The sequence below is a fragment of the Fomitiporia mediterranea genome (assembly GCF_000271605.1).
Source record: "Fomitiporia mediterranea MF3/22 unplaced genomic scaffold FOMMEscaffold_17, whole genome shotgun sequence".
In the NCBI taxonomy this organism is placed as follows: Eukaryota; Fungi; Basidiomycota; class Agaricomycetes; order Hymenochaetales; family Hymenochaetaceae; genus Fomitiporia; species Fomitiporia mediterranea.
In genome coordinates this window covers 1,127,194-1,148,945 of record NW_006760402.1, presented here as the reverse complement: position 1 = coordinate 1,148,945, position 21,752 = coordinate 1,127,194, and the positions used below count along the sequence as shown (strand labels likewise).

General features: G+C 45.2%; 8 protein-coding genes across 8 annotated transcripts; 3 read left to right on the top strand and 5 right to left on the bottom strand.

Annotated features, from left to right (window-relative positions):
- Positions 1–1,453: 1,453 nt before the first annotated feature.
- Positions 1,454–6,647, top strand: FOMMEDRAFT_162127 (uncharacterized protein; the record flags this gene model as incomplete). Its single annotated transcript, XM_007271509.1, has 25 exons — positions 1,454–1,469; positions 1,519–1,538; positions 1,630–1,786; positions 1,842–1,888; positions 1,959–2,078; positions 2,138–2,384; positions 2,441–2,839; positions 2,955–3,054; positions 3,105–3,247; positions 3,303–3,513; positions 3,569–3,746; positions 3,810–3,924; positions 4,098–4,336; positions 4,383–4,431; positions 4,488–4,524; positions 4,568–4,653; positions 4,705–4,870; positions 4,928–5,179; positions 5,236–5,323; positions 5,375–5,456; positions 5,507–5,649; positions 5,721–5,782; positions 5,835–5,918; positions 5,981–6,144; positions 6,205–6,647. 25 exons carry the CDS (start codon positions 1,454–1,456, stop codon positions 6,645–6,647), a joined length of 3,648 nt encoding a protein of 1,215 aa, XP_007271571.1.
- Positions 6,648–6,963: 316 nt separating this feature from the next.
- FOMMEDRAFT_162126 (uncharacterized protein) lies at positions 6,964–7,320 on the bottom strand (the record flags this gene model as incomplete). Its single annotated transcript, XM_007271508.1, has 3 exons — positions 6,964–7,094; positions 7,136–7,244; positions 7,297–7,320. 3 exons carry the CDS (start codon positions 7,318–7,320, stop codon positions 6,964–6,966), a joined length of 264 nt encoding a protein of 87 aa, XP_007271570.1.
- Positions 7,321–7,559: 239 nt separating this feature from the next.
- On the top strand, positions 7,560–8,098 carry FOMMEDRAFT_137207 (uncharacterized protein; the record flags this gene model as incomplete). The annotated part of the gene is made up of 3 exons (XM_007271507.1): positions 7,560–7,789; positions 7,845–7,968; positions 8,021–8,098. The coding sequence occupies 3 exons, from the start codon at positions 7,560–7,562 to the stop codon at positions 8,096–8,098; spliced, it is 432 nt and encodes a 143-aa protein (XP_007271569.1).
- A 223-nt stretch (positions 8,099–8,321) lies between these two features.
- Positions 8,322–10,043, bottom strand: FOMMEDRAFT_23861 (uncharacterized protein). The gene is made up of 8 exons (XM_007271361.1): positions 9,693–10,043; positions 9,571–9,632; positions 9,423–9,509; positions 9,227–9,365; positions 9,079–9,168; positions 8,690–9,021; positions 8,571–8,639; positions 8,322–8,506 (listed from the first exon to the last, which is right to left on the bottom strand). The coding sequence occupies exons 1-8, from the start codon at positions 9,826–9,828 to the stop codon at positions 8,459–8,461; spliced, it is 963 nt and encodes a 320-aa protein (XP_007271423.1). The 5' UTR covers positions 9,829–10,043; the 3' UTR covers positions 8,322–8,458.
- Positions 10,044–10,178: 135 nt separating this feature from the next.
- Positions 10,179–12,262, bottom strand: FOMMEDRAFT_143361 (uncharacterized protein). Its single transcript, XM_007271506.1, has 2 exons — positions 10,779–12,262; positions 10,179–10,697 (listed from the first exon to the last, which is right to left on the bottom strand). The coding sequence occupies exons 1-2, from the start codon at positions 12,135–12,137 to the stop codon at positions 10,416–10,418; spliced, it is 1,641 nt and encodes a 546-aa protein (XP_007271568.1). The 5' UTR covers positions 12,138–12,262; the 3' UTR covers positions 10,179–10,415.
- A 902-nt stretch (positions 12,263–13,164) lies between these two features.
- Positions 13,165–14,247, top strand: FOMMEDRAFT_114511 (uncharacterized protein; the record flags this gene model as incomplete). The annotated part of the gene is made up of 3 exons (XM_007271505.1): positions 13,165–13,302; positions 13,366–13,460; positions 13,545–14,247. The coding sequence occupies exons 2-3, from the start codon at positions 13,378–13,380 to the stop codon at positions 14,245–14,247; spliced, it is 786 nt and encodes a 261-aa protein (XP_007271567.1). The 5' UTR covers positions 13,165–13,302; positions 13,366–13,377.
- A 676-nt stretch (positions 14,248–14,923) lies between these two features.
- On the bottom strand, positions 14,924–16,929 carry FOMMEDRAFT_143360 (uncharacterized protein). Its single transcript, XM_007271504.1, has 8 exons — positions 16,897–16,929; positions 16,677–16,800; positions 16,552–16,622; positions 16,296–16,483; positions 15,851–16,243; positions 15,690–15,777; positions 15,513–15,637; positions 14,924–15,450 (listed from the first exon to the last, which is right to left on the bottom strand). The coding sequence occupies exons 4-5, from the start codon at positions 16,392–16,394 to the stop codon at positions 16,019–16,021; spliced, it is 324 nt and encodes a 107-aa protein (XP_007271566.1). The 5' UTR covers positions 16,395–16,483; positions 16,552–16,622; positions 16,677–16,800; positions 16,897–16,929; the 3' UTR covers positions 14,924–15,450; positions 15,513–15,637; positions 15,690–15,777; positions 15,851–16,018.
- Positions 16,930–19,284: 2,355 nt separating this feature from the next.
- On the bottom strand, positions 19,285–21,537 carry FOMMEDRAFT_171222 (uncharacterized protein; the record flags this gene model as incomplete). Its single annotated transcript, XM_007271503.1, has 10 exons — positions 19,285–19,938; positions 19,996–20,132; positions 20,192–20,280; positions 20,331–20,479; positions 20,533–20,618; positions 20,670–20,746; positions 20,799–20,990; positions 21,046–21,257; positions 21,309–21,426; positions 21,484–21,537. The coding sequence occupies 10 exons, from the start codon at positions 21,535–21,537 to the stop codon at positions 19,691–19,693; spliced, it is 1,362 nt and encodes a 453-aa protein (XP_007271565.1). The 3' UTR covers positions 19,285–19,690.
- Positions 21,538–21,752: the final 215 nt, after the last annotated feature.

The window sequence follows — 21,752 nt, the reverse complement described above, 5'->3', positions numbered from 1 at the left end:
TGCCTATAACTTCTTGGAATGAATAACATTTGACTATGTGCAATTTCAGAATGTGATAATACAAATAATAACATATAAGTCTAAGACTCATCTTATATAAATGTAAATAATTAAAATAACCAGCCCACCAATCCCAATAATATTATAATAAGAGATCCCAAATATAATAACAATAATTTTAAGACTCTGTACATAATTTATAACAGTTAATAGTATGTACTGTAGAATTATTATGTCTGAAATAATTGTTATTCTTACTGTTCCATTCTCAAACTTGTAAAATATTAGTTCAAATAGCCCACCAATTCTTATAATATAATAGTATAACATTCTACAAGTAATAATAGTAATTTACAGTACTTAATTATAATTTTTGGTGACCAATTGCAAATGCTACAGCTTTTACATGTTTAGAAAAGGTATTATGAGAATCATCAAAAAAGTACAGTTCTCCTTATATAATTCCAAGTATTTATTTTATCTCTATTTTTTTTACAGATATATACTATAACAGTAAAAATATAATTTTTAAATACTTTACATACATATAAAATAACACTTGTAAGGAGTAATCTACAAATCTTTTGAGTTTTAGTTAAAGTGAACATCTTGCAACACAAATCATGTGATATATTGCCATTCTAAGAAATTATGCAAGTAGCAGTAATTCTTACTTAATCTTTATAAAAGTTTGTAAATATACATAAACAGTATATTTCTTATTGAATTAACACTTTGTAAAAATTTCTGTTAAGTAATTTACTAATCTTCTCCTTTATAACTTTTATATACAAATCTTTATACTTATAAGATAAAGCTAATATTCATACCAAAAATTATAACTGGGTTTACTTAGACTGATTCAGCTTTTTCTACAAGTCAGATCTAATATATATTTTGTATATTCTATTAGTACAAATCTAATTATACTATAGTTTCAGTTGTAATTTAGTGTACCTAACAAGAAGTCTCTTAGAAATATGTTAGAGAATGGGGGTAACAAGAACTTACACATTAATTTTAGGAATTGAGTTGTTCTTTGAGCTCTTCTCAACTGTTAGCTCAACTTTCAAATATTTGCTTGTCAGAATGAGTCTTTTGCATTATGTAATATATGGCGTGCATGACTGCGGAAATCAGACAGGCCACAGCATACACATTCTTCTATGAGCGTCTATAGTCTTCCTATAACTATTGTGCTTTCTTGTCGCCACATATCATCTCTTTACTACAAGGTACCATGACAGAATGAGTATCTTGTATTATCTGTCCTCAAAGGCTCCTCAACCTGAGTCTGAGACTCTGAGTCGTTTATAAACCTTTACAACGCGGCACGTGAGGTGGTTGACTACAGACAAACTTGCTGAAAATTTTGTTAAATTACAACGTCAAGGTATATCTTTATGAATGCCTGCAGAACTTCGATTCATATCTATACAACAGAGTCAACTGTATGTCTGCACTGGAGAGTTGGTCACGCTTCAGTCGCTCACAAACGTCTGAACAATTTGAAGGCAGAGAAAGTTGACATTGCAAAGGTATGCATCCTGCAGGGGTTTCCGATCTTAATGTTTACAGATGGTGTTTTTTTCTAGCTTACTGAGAAGTTCACTGTTGGCCAAGTGAAAGAAATGGGAGATCATCAAGTCCTGCTTCTGGAAAGCTCAAGGACAGAAGGCGGCACAAGGACGCATCAAGCTCGAGAGGGGCTTTGCTGCCATTCCCCTTCCCAGTATCGATGTACCCTTCTATTCCCGGTATCTGTGGGCTGGAGTCATGCAATTCCGTGAATGCGAGCATTAACTTCGTTTCGTACTGGCTTTGAGCTCACGCAATTCTAGATCTCTCGAAGAAGGCAAACGTTTTATTGATCAATTGGCATATACTTGTCGGCACTATGTTCCTAATGCAACCCATTTGAGGTTTCTCGCGAGTATGCTCAGATGATCTATGACTAGACGTCTTCTCCGCACCTAGACAAGATCTTCAAAAAGGACAACTGGTCCGATGATGAGCATCGCCAGCGTACCGCATACACGGTTCTCGTTGAACTACTAGCATACCACTTTGCATCCCCCGTGCGTAGGATTGAAACTCAGGATATTCTTTGCACGCATTTCAACTTCGGGCGCTTCAGTGTAAGTGGCCAAGCCCTATGCTTACCGATATGGCCGTTCGTACGCTCAAACCGAAATACGAAACGCAGGACGAGTCGATTAGTCACGTCCGTGCCATTCTTTGCCACTTAAAGAACACGAAGGAGATCTGCTGTGAGTTCGAAGACGAAGTTGCAGACGCACCTGCAGGGCCATCCGAATCAGCGGCACCCGCGATCACCGCAGCTCCTGCTGCCATTCCGGCATCATCTGCTGTGCCTGCGGCTAGTATTGTAGACGAGCCGCTTAAGGCTGTCGATACACTTTGTGTCAATATCACTCAGAAGTTGACGAGGAGCATCGATTGTCCAAGTCAATAAAGGACCTTGTCGGTGGACCTCCAGCACTATCCAAGGGCACTCTGACGCTGCCAATCGAGCAACTACTGGAGGATGTTCGAATGGCTGAGCAGGCAACGCCAGCACTGTCAGGCGGGTTGCCCGTTGCAGAGACGAATGGGATTGTGACTCCCCCTCCTGTGAAAAGGGCTCTTGCTGCTCGCCGACCTTCCACTTCTCCTCCTACAATTCGCAGGTCTGATACCAGTGAGTCAGCTAGACCAAAGTGTGAAATACACCCTCCTCCTCCGAAGTATTTGCCCTATGCTGAGTCACCGAAAAGTATGCAGTCGGTGAGGAAAGCAAAGGCGGATGACGGGACAGAGGAACAGTTAAGATATTGTGGTAAGATCATCACGGATTTACACAAAATCACTGGTTACTATTGCTAATCCATTCTATGAGCTGGTTGGTGAGTGATCCAGTGAATGAATGGCGTCATAATTCTGACACAAAGTAGATCCTGTAAAACTCGGGATTCCCAATTACCCCAAAATCGTGAAAAAGCCTATGGTTCTCTGTACGATGAGGAAGAAGCTCGATAACGGGGAATATCCGAAGTCAGTCGGGTTCACAGAAGATTTCATTGTCATGATTAGAAACTGCATAGCGTTCAATCGGCTGGCACAGCCGTACTTGATGCCAGGGTTGAAATCCAGCGTGTCCTTGAAGAGAAATGGTTCCAGCTCCCGCCCCTGAAGGCACCAAGCGAAGACGAGGGCGAGGACGAAGACAGCGATGACGATCTCATTCGTGAGTGTCTAATTGTTTGTCTAACGTCTTGCAGTGTTTTAGATTCACTCGTTAGGTGCTATTGCTGACATGGCGGCCCAGATTGAGACAATGAAAGGGAATTTGGCAGCACTAAATAATCAAACGAAGGAGAAAGTAAAGGAAGAAAAGCGGCCTCCGAAGCACACTTCACCATCCGTTGCGTCGGCTTCCAAGCCAAGCAATAGGCCAGCCAAACTGGCGCCCAAGAAGAAGAGTTCAAGGAAGGCCCAAATCTCTGACATGACGTCTTGTCCTTTGACCAGAAAAAGGACCTGAGCAAGACCATTTAAAAACTTGAAGGCGAAAAGTTGGGACGAGTGATCAGCATCATCCACGGAGGTGTTCCAGAAACTCGCGATGTATGTACATTGACTCCCCATACTCTGATGAATGCTCATCGGTTTTACGGAGTTCTGAAGAGATCGAGATCAACACTGACCAACTTTCTGCACCAGCACTGCTTAAGCTGTACAATTTTGTAATCCGGACGTTGAAGGCAAACACTACCAGGTGGCCTTGAACAAGTACAGGCGTTTTGAAGCGGAAGAGTATGGATGAAGACGTCGAGGTCGAGAAGCTTCGCCAGCTAGAGGAGAGGATGAAGATGTTTGACAAAAATGCAGTTGTCAGCTCTGGTGTAAAACACGAGGACGACAGTGAGCATTACTCCGATGATAGTTCCTCGGATAGCTCAGGCAGCGACTCCGAATGAAGGCCTGTATTGATTTTTCGATTTTCTCTGCAGACGTTTACCCTGACGTTCTCGGAGAAGGAGACGGGGTTTAATATCCTCGGACTCATGCACCATCTTCTATTAGCATTACACAAGTTGAGTCCATCTGGGCAGACCTAAATGGAGGCATAGACCGCTTACCTGACCTTGCGGAAATCACAACGTATATCCGTTTAACACTTAATAAGCAAGCTGAGCTGAGGCGAGCCATTATTCCCGACAACTCGGCCGATTTTACGATCGTAAAGGACGGTGGAGCAGGACGTGTACTCCAAACGGTTACTGTTACGCCTCGGGCTAACTTCGAATTCGAATCGAGTCGTCAGATGCCCTTAGTGAGATTTCTAAGTTAGGGGTGGAGGGGTTATTGATCTTGAGAAGGAGGTCGTCGTCACTGATCACGGTGAGGTTGGCCCTTGGGGAAGCTCCCGTACGCGCTGGGAAATGGAGATGAGGGGTAATTTCACTATTGAAGGATGCATTGAGATGGCTTGGATGATGGGATAGATCAAGCACTTCGATGGTAAGCTTCCAAATGACTCTCTTTATGTTAGATGCGTCGATAGCAAGAGTAGGGAGCCTGTTGACGACAAGGATGACTGTGACAAGTACGAGAAGGACATCCTCGCTCGTGCTGCCGTCCAGTTCATTGGTGAGCAATTACCCTTCTGGCTAAAAATAATAGTACCTCACGAGACTACAGAACCTGAATTGCTCGATGGATATGATCCAAAGAAAAAGACTTCCAATCAAGAAATCGAGCTTATCCATGACTTAGAACTGCTGGAGTTTTTGGCAGAAGAGGCCAAGCTCCTTAAGCATGAGCATAGCGAGAAATGTGTCGTCTGGCTCGCTGAGGGCAACCAGCGGTTGGTGAAACTTAAGAAAGGAGCTTGCGTCTTTGTACTGAAATCAGTTGTGTTCAGCCGCACCGTTGATGGTCAAACCCCGGCTGGATGGCATACTGGATGCTATTGTATCCCTCAAGACATCATTGACCATGTCGATCGCTGCACACTTTGGGCAATGTTTCCACTGCAGATGCACTCAATTATGTCTCGTTACGCGGCTCCCGGCGTACTTGTCGTGCCCGTCCGTAGCTCACAGTTAACACTTTGCGCTCTCATTCCGCCAAGCATGCACGCTCAAGATTTCGTATTCTTCCCGCAATGGTCGGCGTGGGTTTCTGTTTATGAAGAAGCTAATGATATCATATTATCGAGCCATTGATGAGATTTGTTGGCATACATGTCGGTCGGTATGATGTCAGCCCACGCATTGCAATGCAAATCTATCATCCAATACTTAATGATGCCATAACAGTGGGTACACTTCTTTTCTTTGCGATTTATATGCACTGAAGATATTATCAGGGACACGCCAAGGCTTGGTACAGTGAGGAAGCAACCGAAAAACGGCTGAAAGCTGCTTTGACGGCGAAACGGAAACCGATCAGTAATTCGACAGCTCCTATGGAAAATACACTGTGAAGGTCGCCCCGTTAGTGAAAGTCAAGCCAGAACCAAACGGTCCCGCAGAGTCTGAGAAAATGGAGTTGGACACGGTGGAACAAAAACCAGGAGAGCGTGGTGAAAATAAGGAGGTACTGACCGCGGAAGTGAAGGCTAAAGAAAATCCTGCTCCCAAAGTAAGATACGCAAGTGAAGAATAATTCTCCGTGGTATCTAACGATAACAACAGGAACCATGAGTGCCCGAGCTACAAGCACTATTCCACGACTGCAAACAAACTGCTCCCGGTAATACTTTCGACATCACCGGGTTAGTGATGATTACTGTCCTTAATACTGAGGGTTACTCACACCACTATCAGGCCCAGCTTTTACCTCTCCTTTTGGCAAATGTCTAGCTACTATCTTTATTACCCTAAGGAAAAATATTCTGAAGTGGAAAAAACGTTCGTGCAACGAGTGATGTAATGTATTCCAAGGCTTGCCAGGCTGAAAGCTCATCCGACAGATCCGCCAGAGCATATAGTGGTAGCCTCCGGGTTCAATACGATCGATATTTAGCAACAATTTCAAAGCTTCGACAAGAAAAGGCTGCACAAGAGTCTGTTTACAGCTACACAGCGGAGAAAGGTGGCCGATTGGATCGCGAGAGGGACCATTGGTTCTCACATGGTAAGTTTCCGCTATTATGATGCTCCAGTATATAGCATTCATACCTTCTTGCTGCAAAAGTCGGTACTGGTGCTGGCTTGAAGGAGTCACCCCGATCATCTCCACAATATCATGACCGAGACCCGGGCTCACCAAACCATCGGCCCATGCCCAGGAATTGCGGAACTTACGTCACAGTGAAAAGTTGCCACAGAGACCACGCGAACATCGAGTTAATGCAGTCGATTCTCCGGCACGTCGTTCTTTATCACCTGCATCACGGCCAGGCACAAGGAACGTTAGTGTGGATAGTAGAGCAAGCGGCGACGCTAAGCGAGATCGTGCTAAGCATGATATTGGGGCGGGCAAGGTTAGCAGACGGCCTTCAAGAGCAGAACGTAGCAGTGCCACCCATTGTGATGACCATGACATCACTCTGGTCGAGACCGATTCTGCGTGATGCTGACCAAGAAAGTGTGACTGGATGCGGGAACGTGATCGCGAACAGGCGCGTCTACGCGTGAGAGTGACCGAAACAGAAGCGACCGTGGCGAAGAACAGAACGCGAACGCAAAGCAGTGGCTTCAAAGGAACCAGAGATTCCCTCTGAAAATGCCCTGCCTACATTCTCACTCGGACAATGACCCTTGTCATCGGACACATACTCGTTTCAAGCGGATGCGACCTAAGAAAGCAGAGAAGGACTCCTGACGACGAGGTAAGTAGATCGGATATAATACCTAAGGTCATTTCTACTACATTTGGACACAGAGTCTTAACAAAGCGCAAAATGTTCCTCACACCAACAAGAGTGAACCCTGAAGACTTCAGAGTAAGATGCTAGCCGTGAACCGAATCGAGAGGCCGATCGTCGACGGAGAAGAGTGGGATGCTCAGGAGAACGAGCCGCAAGTGAAAAGCAGTAACGTCGTCTTCTGTGAACGTCGCGATGATTCGTTGAAAGACAAGAACTGCTAGTATCAGCCTCCGGATTGTGCGCGCGAGAACGAACCTTCGTCAACAAGCACTCCTATAGGAGCCTCTTCCGCCACCTTCAGCACCACAGGCAATATTGCTACGTTCAGCACACCCTTGATCGGGAGAACGAGGTGATACCTCACCTGCAATTAAAGGACAGGACCGGGATAGGATGTTAAAGACTGGCCCGAGCACAGCGGCTGAGGAGAGTGGATGCATGGATTGTCAAGCTTGGACCGAAACGAGTAAGCACGATATTTATTACAAGCATAGTACCACTACTGATCTGTTGATGATCGACTGGTGATCCATAGTATACGTTTCTGCAAGGTGCCGCCGGATATACTGACGCGCTCTTTAACGCTCGTTACCTTGGAGCACAGCAAACGAGGAGCTGCGCCTCCTAATCTGCCAAATCACAGTAGCAGTATGCCGTATGACTTGCCTGCCACTGTTCTATGGCTCGCTCGTTGTCGGCTGCTGGTCCTGCCCTGGCAAAGCCTTGCCATAGTCCAAATTCTCAGCCGTTCTCCAAAAAAATTCGTCTAGAATGGAATCCGTCAACGACATATACAAAGAAACAATCCGAGATGCGTTCTAAATGCGAAACGGCGGCAATTGCAATAGCCCACGAACTTAAGCTGAGGGATCCAGGTCGGTTCTTGGCAATTAGGGTGGCGGTTATTCAGTGCGTACGGATTTTCTTTTGTCATTCTATTTCTCATTGTATTCTGTTCATCTAGAGGTGGTGTGCATGTGAATCCATCCATGTATGAGGATGCTCGCAATCATCTCCTTGTCCGGTACAGCAATGCTAGAGGGCGAAAGCTTGGGAGTGTACATATCATATATAATGATGAGACAGAAGTAAGTGCCTCCTGTGGTTTGTTCATGCCCGTCTAACATATACTTGCTGTAGTCATTTGACTTGCAGGAAACAACGATTGAATACTGGGCCAGCAACTCATTTGTACAACAGAAAGTCTTTAACTTGTAGTTTTGCATATTCCTACTTTAGATATAGATAGTGTAACCTATATTCTGCTATTTCTTTGACGTCCATGTATTATAATGTACAAGTAGATTTTTGGTGGCTTAGAGGCTAAATAGTACAATACTGCATATTGATATCAATGTACTGTCCAAAACTAGTAATAAATAGTAAAATTAGCAAATTTATTTTGCTTACCTATACATATTCCAAATCAACAGTGTCTGGGGGGATTCTTATTTTGCCTATCTTATTCATGCCTTACGTCACCCAAATTTGCTCGGACTTGTACCTCCAATCTTGTCTTACATCATGTGACGTTCCTTGTATTCCGTTCGGATTTCTACTCAGTACTTGCTCTTTGTATTAAAAATAAATAGCGATAACGGTTTCCATAATCGAACCATCTGGTTCCTACAATAGAATACACAGTCAACGGTCAGATGCATCCGACTACGAGGGAAATGAGGGATCGAACCTTAATTTGAGCAACGAACTGCTGAAGAGACATTTGTAATATCTGATTACTCTGTGCCGGGACCACGAGCTATACGAATATTGTTAGCTACATCAATAAGAAAAATACTCTCGACGCACCTTTCCGATATCCGTCACACTAACCGCACTCAAAAGGGTCATTTGGCCAGGACCCGTCGCAGGCGTATCCTCAACGACTGCTATGCTGCTTACGCCCTGCTCACTCATCCTTTCCATCGCGTCTAGCACACGCGCACTCGCGGTGCATGATACGACTGCAGCACGCAGGCTAATAGAGGGCAACGCGAGTGAATGCAGGGCATTTGCAAGGAACCGGCTCAGTGGTGCACTCGATTGTGCGTGTGCATGGAAGTAAGCAAGGAGAGAGCGGTCGGTGACGAAGCCGAGGTATTTTTGGTTGGGTGAATCCGTGGTGCTTGATCGGATCAGGACTGATCAAATAAATAAGCACACAGAATGAAGAATGACGAAGGCACATATATATATACTTCGATGAATGCCCGTGGCAAAGACCCTCAGCAGATCAACGAGAGTTGCAGTATCCGGCAACACCTCGAGTGGATCCTTTTCCGACAAGTCTGGCGTACAGTCAGCGCGCGAGAAATTTCTCTTGGCAAGCTCATCGCATAGACGCACTGCTGACAAGCCGAACGGGAACTTTTCCCGCCTTCGCAGCCTTCACGATCTCTTCGGCACGTGGAGTATCATGTAGTTCGTCTGCTGATTTCATATGTTGTAATGCAGCAAGAGTGAGGAAGGCGTTCACGTCTGCATACTGGTTTGGGTGAATTGGAAATTAGCGTACAGGAAAATAGCTTGTAAAATAACACACATCGAAAAGACCGAGAAAAGGTGATGACACCGATGCGCCCGACGGATCTTTAATCGCAATACAAGACATGTCATTTGACAATAGGTCCTATAATAGAATATTAGGTGTAGGGACAGAAAGCGATAGGAAAGGTTAAAAGAGCATCTACGTCGCAAGCATCCTCAACAGACGTTTCTGTGTCTATAGCTGTAATCTGACTATCGATAAGCTCTATACAATAGCACTTCTTTTCAACTGCCATAATCGACAAAGATGACGAGCCCTACTCACCCTTTGCCTCTATAGACTGCCATTCGCGAATCCACTCCTCCGACTCGCTATTCGGAGCAAACACGAGCGGAGAGTCCCTCCCGCTTGTTGATATGCTCATCGAAGGCACATGCGGACTTCGCGAGAGAGTTTCCATAACTTCTTATTTTTGTTCAGTTATCGCCGTAGTGCGATAACTTTCATCGATACTTTTCCTACCGTATTCGGTGCCGATCCTGTCCTGCAAGAGCGCGAGAACCAGCAGAGCAGAGAAACAAGCAAGCTTGATATCAGACAGAATCCTTTCAGCAGATAGAGTAGAAGAGAATAGATATACGTGGGGTTGAAACACTCGGAGCAAGTAAACTGTGCTTTGCCTGCTTGGTGTAGTACTAGTAGTAGTGAAATTGAGGAGACTGACAGGTAGATTGGCATCACGCGACGCGACGCGTCGCGCTAGAGTAGTAGTTTAAACTCCGACTTATTACGTCATAATCACACTGAGATGATAAATACTTACATTTACTAGAATATTTATAATATGGTAGCGAAGAAAATAGATCCATAGTATATGCATATTTTGATGATTTGGGAAGAAGCGTTGCAAAGAAAATCGTGAAATAGTCGAACGTCCATTGGCACGCGGGAGGCAAGAGAACGAAGGGACAGTATGTTCATCCATCCATATTACAAGATAAAAACATCGAAATCAAGAAAAGCAAAAACTTTGGTATTGTCCAACAATTAGCTTCCATTGAATGTAAAAACACCCCGCGTCGCTAAACCCACACTGTGTACACTGCTGCCCCTCACGAGCGCATGGATATCCACGTCTTCTGGGATGGCATCATAAACCTTCTCAGCTTTTACTCTAGACGTCCCTGCGCGCTCACAAGCCTCCTGATAGTTCTTCTTGAGCTCTTCCATAGTCTCTTGAGAGTATTTTATCCGGTCGTTATCACGCACTGTCCTTACTTGCCCGATGTGCGGACCAGATAATACATGGTACGAGCTTGCACGTGGTTCCTAAGCAAAATCGTAATCGACCAGTATTTAACGTCAGTATATCGGTAGTTGTGAAAGAAGGAAAGTATAGTAGTAACTCACATGTATTGCCGCAATCGCCCATCCAAATTGACTGGATTCAGGCTCGCGAAGTCTTGCAAAAACCCAACCCATCTCGGAATGATTATCACTCGTAATCTCGTTCTTCTTCTTCCTCCGTTTCGGTGGCGGAGTCCGCTTTTTATATGCTGGTTCTGGGTCATCTTCGATTACTAACGGCCTCTCTTTCGATCCTAACGGAGATATGTCCACGTGGTAAAACGTCTTTTTCCGTCTCCTGGGTATTTTCGTACCAGTGCCGTTGGTTGAACTTGGCTGTGCTTCACCAGATCCACTAGCAGACGCAGTTTGAAGCTCACTAGGAACATGTGCGGGAGCTGGAGCGACGGTCACACGCCAGGGATTCCTCTCCGGCCTAGACCTCTCTTTAACAGCTTTTTCGTTTGCTTTCTTGGCCAGCATTGTTGCAGTATGATGCGAACGTGTATGTCGTAGACGAGCATGCCGCGTACGAACCGACCCAGCACTTGCGCTGGAGCTCGGATCTTCCACAGGTGCGGATGAGTCCATAGCCCTAAGGACCTCCGGAAACGGCACACCATTTGCATCCACGACAGGATAGCCCGGGAAGCCTCTTCGAAAGGATGGCTCTGAATTTGATCCTGACTTTTCCTTTTCTCGGGATTTTCGAGGTTGCTGTGATGTCGATGCAGGAGTTGGCTCGTCCAGAGACGCAGCTTCGGGACCCTGCGTCGTCGCAGCTTCAGAAGGAGCTTGCGAACCGTTTGCAGGGGGTGTAGGAGAGTGACGCTGTAAGGGAGACTCGCACTGCGGGAAATCGAATATCAAGGGTTGTGTTGAATTTGACTCTGAGCTTGTAGCATTCGAATAATGGTTATTCGTGTTTTCGCCACCTGCATTCTGAAACGTTGCATGCTCGTCTGTCAACTGGACATTCGAAGAACCATTCACAAGCTGAGTGTCGAAAGAATCTCGATTATCGGAGGAACAAGTAGGATCGAATGGCCCGAAGTCGAAGATGTGACCTTCGGTGAATATCGAAGCAGAGTGATCGACCTCGGTCGACGGAACCAAATCTATGCCTAATTCCGGAGCACCAATACGAGAATCTATATCAAGCCGGCCAAGAAGAGAATAATCCGCTTGATTCGTATCGACGGCAAATGCGTCCATCCGCCCAAAGTCGAAAAGACTGTCGAAAGTCGTGTCATGGTTTGCAGATCCAGAAGGCCCCACACTGTCACAAAGTTCACCTTGACTCCCAGATGTCGCGGGTTGTGAGAATAAGATTTCTAGGTCGAAGTCTTCTTCCGCGAAGGTGGGGAAAGCTGACGACGATGGATCCGGGTTCGCCATGTACGAAAGAGACGAGAAGTCCATCCTATATGGTCTGAGCCGCCAACGTTAGTTGTCCTCGAATCCCCACAGTTTCCGTCAGTAATGACAGTAGCTGTCTTCCAACCTGCCACCCAGCACTGTCAGATAGCAGTACAACTGCAAGGCAGTCGTTGAGGAGGAGCAAGCGATGCGGCAAATGCGTTCGTTAGGACTTTCGGGACGTGCCCCCGAGTTCACGTGGGTCTTTGTACTCTTCACAAACAGAACACAATCATAATCTCGCAAATGTATTCTATTATTATCATTGTCACATATAAGAGCATGTGTTATAAAAAATAATTCCCTGTACGAGTAGCGGTACAGTAGTTCAAATAATTGTGTCAATCAGTCAAGTTTGTATGAAATGAATACCAATCAAGGATAAATATTTGCCAGAAATGGTCGAGACTACATTACATAAGCTAATCACCCCAAAGTTCGGATCTTTTTGTTCAGAAAACCGAGCGAGCTCCTTGCTCGCCTTCGGTCTTTTTTACATCCATGCAATAGTAGAGCTGGTGTATATTCTTCGTACCATCAACCTGTATGAGACATCTGGCATACTAAGACTTTAGAATCGGCGGTACCAGCACAGCATGGTTAGTGGAGAACTTACGGGTTGACACAGCAGTCCCCACGGATAATTGACATATTAACTTTTGTAAGGCTAACTGACATGCATTGTAGAGTTCAGTTGTGACTATGTATTCCATACAATTTATTTCGGTGCCGAGTCATTGATCGTCTCCTGCCTTCTTCACTTTAGGACGAGGACAAACGAGGTGGAGTCAGAATAAATCTTTGCTGAGCGTCGATCGTCACCTGGACTGGAATGTAAAACGCAAATCCATTGCAGTTGGAAATAAATGCCCAACTGACTAGTCTGACAGCCGTTATGATTCTGATTCTCGTACGTCAAAAGTGAACACACCCGTGACACTGTAATAAAGGCCGCTCGTAATGACTCGAATATCTTCACAGGCACAGCAATGAACGAAGCAAGAGCCAGTTCTCCGATAGGCTTCCACTGCACCTGTCGCACGACGATCGGTTATGACTCTCTCAGCTAGAAACAAATAGCTGAGATTCGGTTGATGTTGACTTGCTGATTAACGATTTGACTTGGAGCGGTCACAAGGGATACGGGGCCGTTGCTATCTCGATATCGGTAAGCTCTTCCAACGTATTTAAAGACGGAGGGCCAGAGGACGATTTCGTACCACCAACATAGAAAAGAATAAACATGACGAAAACAAACATCATATTCTACGACGCCAAGTCTCGTCTTCCCGGTGTCTCAACGTCTATCAACACTTGGAGACTCCGGTACGTTTACCATGAACTTATCTCATTTCTCGTCTTACTTTCCACTCATCACTCTTTCAATTCTTTACCCCACGCTATAAATAGGCTTGTGCTCAATTACAAACAGCTCACTTACCAAACAGTCTGGCTCGACGGACCCGACATCGCCCAATCACACATCTCCAATGGCATCCCATCAATCGAAAAACATCCTGACGGTTCCCCAAAATACACCGTCCCCGCCATAATCGACCTTACCGACAAAGAAAATCCAGTCAAACTCACCGACTCACGTATCATTATCTCGTATCTCGAACGTACCTACCCATCTCCCAACCCCGAACTGGCTCTTTTCCCACCCCATACGCATGCATTCCAGATGATGGCATTCGACTATTTCTTCGATAGCGTCTTTTGGACCATCTTCTCATTGATGTTGACCGAAGCTGCAGCACTCCAGACAGAAGGGTCAGGAGCCATATTTCGCCGACTCTATGAAGCTACCCAGGGTAAGACAATCGAAGAGATGGAACCAAGAGGCAAAGACAGAGAGGAAACATGGAAGAAAGTCCGTCAGGGATTCGAGAAACTTGCTTCCTTCGCCAAGGACGACCCAACTCGAAACGATGATACGCCCTTCTTCGCAGGTCCGAATTGGACCTTCTTTGACTTCCACGTCGCTTCTGCTCTCATCGTGATTAAGATGTGTCTTGGAGATGAGTTCGAAAAGGAGATGACCGACTGTGCGAATGGTAGATGGATCAAACTCTTAGATGCTTGTTCAAAGTACCAGGATTCTACAGCTTGAATTGCCATATGCAAAATCACATCGCTACGATTGCTGTACGACGTACGTTGTGACGCCGACTGCAAGTAGCGTATGTACAGTTGACTGTTTACATTTTTTCTTCGTGCATACACGAAGCAATGAATGAGTTTGTTTTGACTTCTAGTGAAAGTATTTGATTTGATTCCTACCCGACGACTATGAACGAGCGGCGTACCGATATTGCTTTAACTCACATTTCATTTAGGGTGCCATTAGACAGCGGTTCGACCACGAATCATAACAGAGTCCATTGATCTCAAATGGGTGCAATAGTACAAGGTTGCCACAACTCCTCCTGTCCGAAGTAATCCAGAGTCTAAGCCGCGATGATATAAAACACGCGAAAAGTTAAACGGTGCAGCGGTTCTGAAATTCGCTCTGTCTGAGAAGACTTCGTATTCGTTTATCATGACTGTTGCCATCATGTAGAATGACTCGAGGAGATTGGAAAGATTGGAGAGGATAGGCGTCTTTGGACAGGATTTGCTGCATTTTCTTATTGCTGACTGGGAACTGACTGACATGCTACGTTTTGACTGATGCTTGATTCAAGATGTGATTTGTGTCTGCTGCTTGACGATAAGGCATATCAGAAGCTTTTGCTTTCAAAGAATTGCATACTGAATGCTACTACAACGTATCTTGCATTGTTCTAAGAGTAAGTATTTGCATTACACTGCATCATAATTGACACAGCTCGAGCGGCCAAGAAAACGGTCAACTACATATGTTACATGTATCAAGGTAAAATCAGAGCATTCGCCGAAAACTGTGTAGGAAAGAAACGCTCAGTGCCTGATAAAAGTAAAAGTGTACAAAGAGTTCATTGGATATTGCTACTACTTATTCCACCCCTCTCTAATGGGTACAACTTCAATCATGATCACAGGAGTCTCCATTGTTGCAAGCAGTGGAGTCGTGATCCTTGCCTCTATATTGGGATATTTTATATTCCTGCAACGAGTCGAAGCACACTGAGCATTCGCAATCGTCGTCTCTGTAGGGGTCACCATATTTGTATAATATTTCAGCGCATCCAGAGCACCAGCAGTTTCGAGGATAATCAGATAGAGTTGTCACAGTCGCAATATAGCCCATGAGGAAAGCGTTCTTCGAGGAGCTTGCGCCGATCGCGTCTCCTCTGGATAATCTCTTGAAATTCGGGAAAGAACTTCTTCCAGACTTACAATTTCAATGGGTGCTAATGAGTGTCCAGGCAAGAACGAACAAACTGGAAAACCCACTGCGTTCGTTCAGCGGCTCAGTCATCTCGAGGAGGGCGTACCAGTCCTCCTTCGTTTTTTCAGTATCAAAAGCAGAGTCGAAGTCAGGTTTTGCGTATCCAATCAGTTCGAGTCTCTTTATCACACTGTAGCTCATAGTTACGTCAGGAGATCGGATCAGTGCGGTACCGCACTTACGCGCTTGTCCTTTCCTCTTTGATGCTACACCACACGTTTACTCTTGCCTCCGTTTCTCATCAATCCATGCTTTGACTTTATCTGACCACTGTAAACTTTGGTAAGCAATTAATGTTTCAAAAAGCGGCGGGAAAATGGTGGCAGAATATATGTTAACATACTAATCTGTTCATTGCGACCTTCCGCTGCCTTTCAACCACAAATTCTGCACGCTCGGAAGAGTTGGCACCGAGAGATTTTAATTGTGCCCAGACTGCCGCAGCTTTCGCATGTTCATAGTACGTGTTGCTGATCCAGCTTGCAAAGTAGCCTGAAATAAAGAGTTCTGATCAGGTAAAAGTTTGCGTATAAGGAGGTGCGCTTGGAAGTAATGTAAGAAGTTCGTTGTTATAGTCATGGTGCAAGGTTATAACATATTTCTCTACAAGGCTACCAAAGATCAATTCAGCATTCATACAATATATTGTAGAAATGCCTAACTTCTCTTCCTGGCAAAGGCAACAGAGACGCAATCTAAATTGAAGGAACAGCACCCAATCTCGCCTGTCACAATACTAAAAACCAAGGGTCAATTATGATCACAATATGGGGACGAGAGTTATTAACGTTACAGCCTTTGCCAAATATTAGTTTAGCATATTGCATTTCACTGAGGTCCAGTGGACATTCAGGCATTCCAATAGCATCACAAGCTGCTTGCCACATAGGTTTCAAAGAATTCGAAGTCAGAAACGTAAGGCTTTAAATGAACCAGCCAGTTCGCGTAAGTCCAATGGAGTTAGGTGGCTAGCAATCTAGAAAATATTGACACGTCTTGTCAGTACAAGCTGCGTAGGAGAAACAGAATGACACGAAAGTGTACTTCACAGAAGATCTTAATCGGCATGTCCAAAAGAGGTCTGAGTCGTCCAACCTTGCTACTCTCGTGTTCTTCTGCAACTATGCTCTTAGCTTGCACGCTTCCACGGTAGAATAAAGAACACTGACCACTGTTATCCGTGAGGCCATCCGGCTTACGATGCTCCTCAAGTTTCGCTGTCTTCATGCAATCATCACTGGAGCAGGTCGGATCGTCTTCCACATCCATAGAGCCATCAGCCTTACGTTTTACCTGCTTAACTCGTTAGAATATCATAGCAGGATGGATACAGATGGGGAGTAAACTCGCCATGGTGAATGGAGGCAGAAAACAGGCCAGCGACCCGACCCGACCCGACGCGTGTGTGGGGCGTTTCCCCATTCCGGGAAATGCTCAGCCTGACTGCATATAAGCGCATATATCTGGAATATTTCTCAGAGGGAACGTCCTACGAACAAGTGCAATTTGAGTTTCATTCGAACTACCAAGATTTATCGCGGAGTGCTACTCTACTCCGGAAGTAAGTACATGAACCGATCATTCTTTCAAACGAGAATTGCATGCGACCAAGGAAACCAGTTTCACGTCTATCCCATACCACAATGGACTGTACCAGGACGAAAAACACTAACTGAAGATAAATCATTCCGAATTTGTCCAGGTTCTAAGCAGTGACGAAATAAGGCACGTGAAAGGTCATAAGTAGTAGTGTCGATCTGAAATTCGCTCAGTATGGGTAGAATTCGTATTCATCTATCAGTGCCGCTGCCATCGTATAAAACGACTCGGTAAGATTGGAGGGTTCGGGAAGATCGGGGAGAACGGGGGTCCCGTCATCTTCATCCTCGTCATAAGCCTCGTCCTCGTCCTCGGTGATCCAGAGATTTGCTTCCATACAGTGTGGACATTCGCAAAATGAGTCTTCAATACAGTCATCGCATTCGCAGTTGGGACCGTGAGGAAATATATTTTCAAGCGCTGCACGTCGTACTTGCCGCTCCGAGATAACTAACTGCAATTTAGGCAGGATATTCTTCCAAACTTGTAATGAAACCGTGAGAAATTATAAGCAGACATGGACTGGGACTAGGGTACTAACTGCGTTCCGTCAAAGGCCTGTCGTCCTGCAAGAGTGAAAACCACTCGTTATGCATGCAGACCGTATCGAAGTTTCCATCAAGGTCAGACTGCGAATGACCGATCTCTTTTAGCCTGTTAATGATGCTAAACCGGATGGTTAGTCAGAAAACACCAAGGGTCGTAGTCCTTCGCACGCACGCTCGTTCCCTTTCAATCCTAATCATTCTCTGCTCTTCACGCTTGTTAAACTCTCGACGCTTCAACCATGCCTCAACCAGCAGGGCGTTCTATTGAATATGTGAAAGGCAAATTAAGATCAGTATCTTGCCTAAGAAAACTATTAGGCAACATACCTCCACAGTACTCTTTACCTTTCGTTCCCGCTCAGCCACGAAGTCCTTGCATTCGTCGAATTTAGAGTCAAAAGTGAGAGAACGTAAGTGATCCCAGACAATCCGAGCCTCGTTGACGTTATAGTACAACTTGCCGGTACACGCTTAACTCGAATATGAGTAACGCAGGATCAAGGCTCGCGCTGAGCGTGCACTCACTTCTGCTAAAGTGGTCATTTGTGAGCAAGTTTAGAAATTCTTCAACACAACCGAGGTCCCGCATAATGCCCAATCCCGATGTCAGACTGTTACAATAGTATGTTAATATAACGTATCCGCGAAAAATAAAATCAACTCACTTCTTGTCTCGACAACTTGCGCAGAGACGAAGTCTAAGGCGAAAGTGTAGTCCTTGCGTACGGCGTGAAGCACACAACTGTGGATTGTCAATATGAGATAAATGCTTTACGGAAATATACTAACATAACAGCCCTTGGAGAAGAGCAGATCGGCGTATTGCATCTCGCTAAGGTCAGACGGACACTCTGGTAGCTTGATAGCATTACGAGCAGCTCGCCATATGCTCTTCGAATTCTTTGAAGTCAAAAACGCTCTGAGTTGCTTGGATGCGCGCGACATGTTAAGTAAGTCTACTGGACTCAAGTGACTCGCGATCTGAGGTCAAGTCATTGACGAGTCTCTGTAAACAGAGAGAATTTGAAGACCATACTTCACAGAAAATGTCGACGGGCATATGCATCAGTGCTTCAAGTCGCCCGACCTTGCTGTTCTTACGCTTCTTTGCAGTGGGTTTCTTGTTCGATGGTTTCGTTGCCTTTCTTGTCTTCAGAACCTCGGATTGTCCCGTTGAGACGTATTCTTGTATATTCGAGGTCTGATCATTCTCGGACTGTCTTGCCGCCATCGCTTCTGGAAGGCACCCTTCTCAGGTCCGAGGCGATGCCATTATGTACCAGAAGAAAGCAGACTTACCATCGTTTGGTGGAATGCCACCCGGATCAAGACTGGCTTCGGTTCTTGCTCTCTTCAAGTCATCTTCGCGGGAAAGAGCCGGGTCAAGCTCGACAAGCTCATCAGATTTTCGTTTTGACTATTGATGTGTTAGCATCTGCTTAAGACAGTGCATACTGTGTGCTCACCATGGCAAGCAGGAGCAAGAGCCACCACCCACGAACGACGCGCTCGTCGCTTTATTAGTTAATATGTGACGCGACGCGACGCGCGTGACTACTTTCCCACGCCTGTTTCTCTCTTTCGCCAGACTAGGAAATTGCTGAAATATATATTTACGATTGTTGTGGTTCTAATCAAGGACAATAAGTTGAAGGTAGGCCCATGTTATATTTTAACGTCATCTTACAAAGAAAACTATGCTTGCGCAAAGAATAAATTCCCTTGCAGCCTAAAACTTCTCAACCCACCTAGTCCCACCACCGAAACACGCATATATCCAAACACTTTCCCTCAACGACTTGTAACACAAGCACAGATGATCTCAAAAAAGTCGAACTATCAACATGTATTGGGCTGTGGTGTTAAATACATGAGTTGACAGTCTTTCAAACGGCAATTTCATGCGATCAAGAAATGCCCTCCCAACTTCAGTCGTATTGCGATGCATTAAGTTGAAAGGATTGGGAACTGGAGTCCGATAAGTAGTAAACGCATAAAGAATTCGAGAGGCCTTATACAGTAGAGCAGGTCGTGATTCAGCCCCACAGTCCTAACTTTATTGCCGAGAGCGTGTTGGACAAGGAAACAGGAGCTGTGCCAGAACAATCGTCGTCGTCGTCGTCGTCATAGTCACTGTAATCATCTTCGCCGATCCAAACGTTGGTTTCGATACATTCATCGCATGTGCATTCAGGGTCACTAGAAAAGAAGTCTTCAAACATTGCACGTCGTGATCGCCTGTCCGAGATAACTTCTTGTAGTTTGGGAAGAATAATCTGCCAAACTTGTGATGAAATCGTAAATACGTATAAGCCGGCACTGGGCCGCATAATATACTGACTGCGCTCTGTCAAAAGTCTCTTCCCCTTGCCCTGGACAAGCGATTCCCACCTTCTCCGCATGTAGTGCGTGTCAGACTCAGAGCTGAGATCAAAATCAGACTGCGAGTAGCCGATCTCCTTAAGCTTATTAAACACACTTATGCCCGACTGTTAGTCAGAAGATGACAAAGGGTAATAAGTATCAATTATACGTACGCTTGTTCTCGTTCGCCCTTGATCTTTTTCTCCTCTTTATCCCAACGAGATGCTCGCTCGAGCCACCATCTTTCAACCAGGCCTGCGTTCTATTACAAGATGGATCAAATTTTGTGCATTGTTGGTAAACAAAGCAAACGTATCGACATTCCTTCAGAATATCCTTCACTTTCTGCTCTCTTTCTGCCACAAAGTCGGCATATTTGGCAGATTCGACGGCCAGTGATTGTAATTGATTCCAGACAGTCCGTGCTTCATTGACAGCAAAACACCACTGTAAACTACCCGCTATGCGAACATCAGCAACACGAGACCAAGACGGATGCTGGGTATGCTCTCACGTCTATGACGGCGCTCTCTTGGTAGCAAGTTTAGAAAATTTGCATCACATTGGAAATCCTTCTCGATTTCAGACCCTAATACGACACTTTTGCGATAGTTTATTAATACTGGATGTTGACGAAGAAGCTCGACTGACTTGTTGTCGCTGCAACTTGAGCAGAGCCGCATCCTAAGTCGAAAGTACAGTCCAATTGTGCGACGGGAATCACACAACTGCAGATGGTCAATGATATGCAAGTGCTTTACTACAGTAGACGATACTTACACTGCAGCCCTTGGAGAAGAGTAAATCGGCAAACTGCACTTCGCTAATGTCAGAAGGACACTCTGGTAGCTTGACGGCATCGCGAGCGACACGCCATATGGACTTGGAGCCCTTTGAAGTTAAGAATGCTCTGAGTTGCTTGGATGTGCGCGACATGTTCAGCAAGTCTAGCGGACTCAAGTGACTCGCGATCTGAGTTCAAGTCAGTGGCAAGCTTCTGCAAAAAGAGAACGTTTGGAGACCGCACTTCACAGAAGATGTCAAACGGCATGTGCGTGAGTGTTTCGAGTATCCAGAATTTTCTGTCCTTGTGCTTCTTTGCAGTGTGTTTCTTGCGCGATGATTTCGTTCTCTTTCTTGCCTTCGGAGTCTCGGACTGCTCCACTGGAGCGCGGTCTTGTATATCCGATATTTCAACATTCTCGGACTGTCTTGCCGCCGTCGCATCTGAGGAGTGCCCTTCGCAGGGCTGAGGCGATGCTTTTACGTGTCAGAAGAGAATAGGCTTACTATCACTTGCTGTGGTACCACCGCAGTCAAGATTGGCTTCGGTTCTTGCTTTCTTCAGGTCATCTTCGCGAGGTACAGCCGACTCGAGCTTACTGAGCTCGTCAGCTTTGGGTTTTGACTACTTACATGTTGCATTGTTAGCTTCTGCTTCAATGGAGGCTGTACATATGCTCACCATGGTGAGCAAGGAGTGAGAGCCACTCCAAGAACGACGCGCTTGTCGTTTCATACTGACCCGACGCGACTTCTTTCTCACGGCTTCTACTGCATTATTTTGATTTTAGGGAGGGAATAATTCAATAAATGCATTTCTATAATTCAAGAATGGCAAAGAGAAATTTGAGTCTACCGAGCATGAGAAGATGAAGATAGAGCCATGTTGCATACGAATCCCCTCTCCAAAGTAATATATGTCAAGTTCACACGAGATATACATTGTATTTT

Excerpts from the sequence above, each read along its gene's own strand:
- FOMMEDRAFT_23861 (XM_007271361.1), bottom strand. The coding sequence starts at position 9,828 with ATGGAAACTCTCTCGCGAAGTCCGCATGTGCCTTCGATGAGCATATCA. Across the intron at positions 9,633-9,692 it reads GCAGTCTATAGAGGCAAAGG|AGCTTATCGATAGTCAGATT; the intron begins GTGAGTAGGGCT and ends GCTATTGTATAG. Across the intron at positions 8,640-8,689 it reads GTGTGACGGATATCGGAAAG|CTCGTGGTCCCGGCACAGAG; the intron begins GTGCGTCGAGAG and ends ATATTCGTATAG.
- FOMMEDRAFT_143360 (XM_007271504.1), bottom strand. The coding sequence starts at position 16,394 with ATGTGGCAAGCAGCTTGTGATGCTATTGGAATGCCTGAATGTCCACTG. Across the intron at positions 16,244-16,295 it reads TATTTGGCAAAGGCTGTAAC|TATTGTGACAGGCGAGATTG; the intron begins GTTAATAACTCT and ends CTTGGTTTTTAG.
- FOMMEDRAFT_143361 (XM_007271506.1), bottom strand. The coding sequence starts at position 12,137 with ATGGACTTCTCGTCTCTTTCGTACATGGCGAACCCGGATCCATCGTCG. Across the intron at positions 10,698-10,778 it reads GGGCGATTGCGGCAATACAT|GAACCACGTGCAAGCTCGTA; the intron begins GTGAGTTACTAC and ends GATTTTGCTTAG.